General features: G+C 48.9%; 1 protein-coding gene across 1 annotated transcript in view; it reads right to left on the bottom strand.

The window, feature by feature from the left end:
* Window positions 1-2,521, bottom strand: part of LOC119413585 (nuclear receptor subfamily 5 group A member 2-like) — a 42,415-nt gene that overhangs the window by 37,436 nt on the left and 2,458 nt on the right. Inside the window, exon 4 of the mRNA XM_037680642.1 lies at window positions 600-1,255. Within this exon, the coding sequence (XP_037536570.1) occupies window positions 600-1,255 (656 nt within the window). The remainder of the gene's footprint in view (window positions 1-599; window positions 1,256-2,521) is intronic.

The raw sequence follows: 2,521 nt of genomic DNA, 5'->3' as shown, positions 1-2,521 counted from the left end.
GTGTGTGTGTGTGTGTGTGTTGTTGAAGTAAATAAAATATTTTTATAATGAACAGGTCACAAATGTTTAGTGTGTTTTATTTTTTGTTCACTAATATTTTTAGGAAGGTGCTGTATCAAAGTGTGGCTCTTACATCATCATTATAATTATTATTTGATATAAATAAAGATAAGACTCATAGAAGTTCACGTCTTTAAATTTCAATAAACAGGCTGTAAAAGTCATTCCCCCCCCCCCCCCCCCATTCTTTTCCTTTGTCCTAACGTGTAGAAATATTAATAAATACCAACAATTTAGTGCAAATCTTTAATTGCATTATGCAACAAATGTAGTTTTTATATTCCTTTATTTGACCTTTGACCTTTATACAAATGTGTGTTGCTGCTCTGGAAGATTTTATTTAGTGGGACAGGGAGCAAATAAGGCTTGTTCAGTTTCAAGTTACTGGTAGCTGTTCCTGAACCAGAGCACGCACGCACACGCGCGCACACGCGCACGCTCACAGCGTGATCAACAAAGAACACACGTGTTTACAAGAAGCCAGACGTGGGGTGCAGCAGCTGAGGACAGTGTGAGGGAGGAGCAGGACGGGGACTCACCCTGAGCTCCTTGAAGAAGACGCAGCTCCGGGCCCACTCCACGATGGAGAACAGGCTCTGGTCCGCCATGCGGCACATGAGGCTGAAGGTGCTGGGCTTCTCCAGCCGGCCCCGGCTGCTCTGCTCCTGCTGCAGATGGGCCACGATCTTGTTCTGCACCACCAGCTCGTCCGGGTCGCAGCGCAGCAGCTCCAGCACCAGGGGCGGCAGGCTGGGGGGCTGCGGCGAGGCCGAGGGGTACACGTCTGGGTAGGGGTATCCTGTCAGGGACTCAGGGGAGCTGGTGTAGTCTGGACATTCTGCTTTGATGGCCCTGCTGGGGAAGGCCGTGTACTGGTACTGTGGGGTGAGGGGCACGTGGGCCTGCATGGCCATGCCCAGGGAGGCAGGTCCATACAGGTTGGCTTCGTAGTCCATGGGGGGGAGAGAGGTCGGGGGGGAGGGCAGCAGGCTTTTGGAGATGGTGGGCAGCGCGTGCAGGGTGCCGGTGAAGCTGTAGTCAGTCTGTAGAGGGGAGGCCGGCGGGGGGGCCGTGGTCTCCAGCTTGAACCCGGTGGATCGTATCAAAGCCTTCTTCTGCTGTTTCAAGGCCCGGTCTCTCTTGTACATGGGGCCAAACTTATTCCTCCCCCCACGCATGCGATCTGCCCGGACCGCTATCACACACAGAAGAGGTGAACACAGATGAAACAGCAGCTCTGCACTTTTCACTACACTCTGCGAAACCAGCACGTCCAAACACACAGCCCTGACTCTCTTCCTGCTTCCCTTTTTAGGCCTGAGAGGACTCCCTCCCTCCCTCCCTCCCTCCCTCTCTCCCTCTCTCCCTCCGTCCCTCCCTCTCTCCCTCCCTCCCCGGAGTCTGAGCTGGACTCCTTCTTCCCTGGGGAGGCTCAGGGTTTTATCAGCAAGTCAAGAATGTGACTTTTTTTTCTCTGCTGCGGAAGCAGGTGCTTTCCTTTGGACCGCTGTCTGGGAATTAGTCCCATCCCATGTGCAGCCACCAGTCAGAACCAGGAAACGGACTGGACCGGATCACTGAGCTTTAAGTCGCAGTGAATTCAAAAAGATCCGCTCCGAACAGCTGGAATACTTCAAATGATTCACATCGACCTGAATGAAGACGAAGAGAAACGTTTCATACACAAGCTCTCGAGATTTAACTTAACGAGCTGAGAAACTGATGGTTCTGATGGTTCTGATGGTTCTGATGGTTCTGATGGTCCTGATGGTTCTGATGGTTCTGATGGTTCTGATGGTTCTAATGGTTCTGATGGTTCTGATGGTTCTGATGGTTCTGACAGGTCTGTCCATGTAGAACCAGAAACCAGATGTTTGTCACATGTTGAGTTCTGAAAGACTCAGCTGCTCTCACAGTTTCAGCTCAACATCTTCAGACTTCACTGATTACTTTGGTTCATAAACTCGTAAACTCGGTGGTTACAGAGATATTTTGCTAACAGACTGACTCCAACAACTAGCATAACATTTTAAACCAGATGTTAAACCAGATGTTAAACCAGATGTTAAACCAGATGTTAAACCAGATGTTAAACCACATGTTAAACCACATGTTAAACCACATGTTAAACCACATGTTAAACCAGATGTTAAACCAGATGTTAAAGCAGATGTTACTGTGACGTGTTTTTGACTCTTCACATTTTTGCTTGATTTTTTCCTTTAACCCATATTTGTGCGTTGGCAGTGTGATTAGCTGTGGCGGCCATCTTGAAGGGACTGACTCCATAAGGTCTTCAGTTTTAGAGGCGAGGACGCCACACTTCTTACATTCATTCAGGGGGTCATGAAATATTTTGCTAACAGACAGAACGAGTTTAGTTCAATTTTTGATTTGACTCAGAACATGTTGCATCACTGCAGCTCCACACCTGTCCAGATGTTTGAGCCTCTGCAGCTCC

This window comes from Nematolebias whitei, chromosome 8 (genome assembly GCF_014905685.2).
Source record: "Nematolebias whitei isolate Nwh7 chromosome 8, NemWhi1, whole genome shotgun sequence".
Taxonomy (NCBI): Eukaryota; Metazoa; Chordata; class Actinopteri; order Cyprinodontiformes; family Rivulidae; genus Nematolebias; species Nematolebias whitei.
Note: the sequence above shows the minus strand (reverse complement) of the source record. Positions and strands in the feature narration are given on the sequence as shown.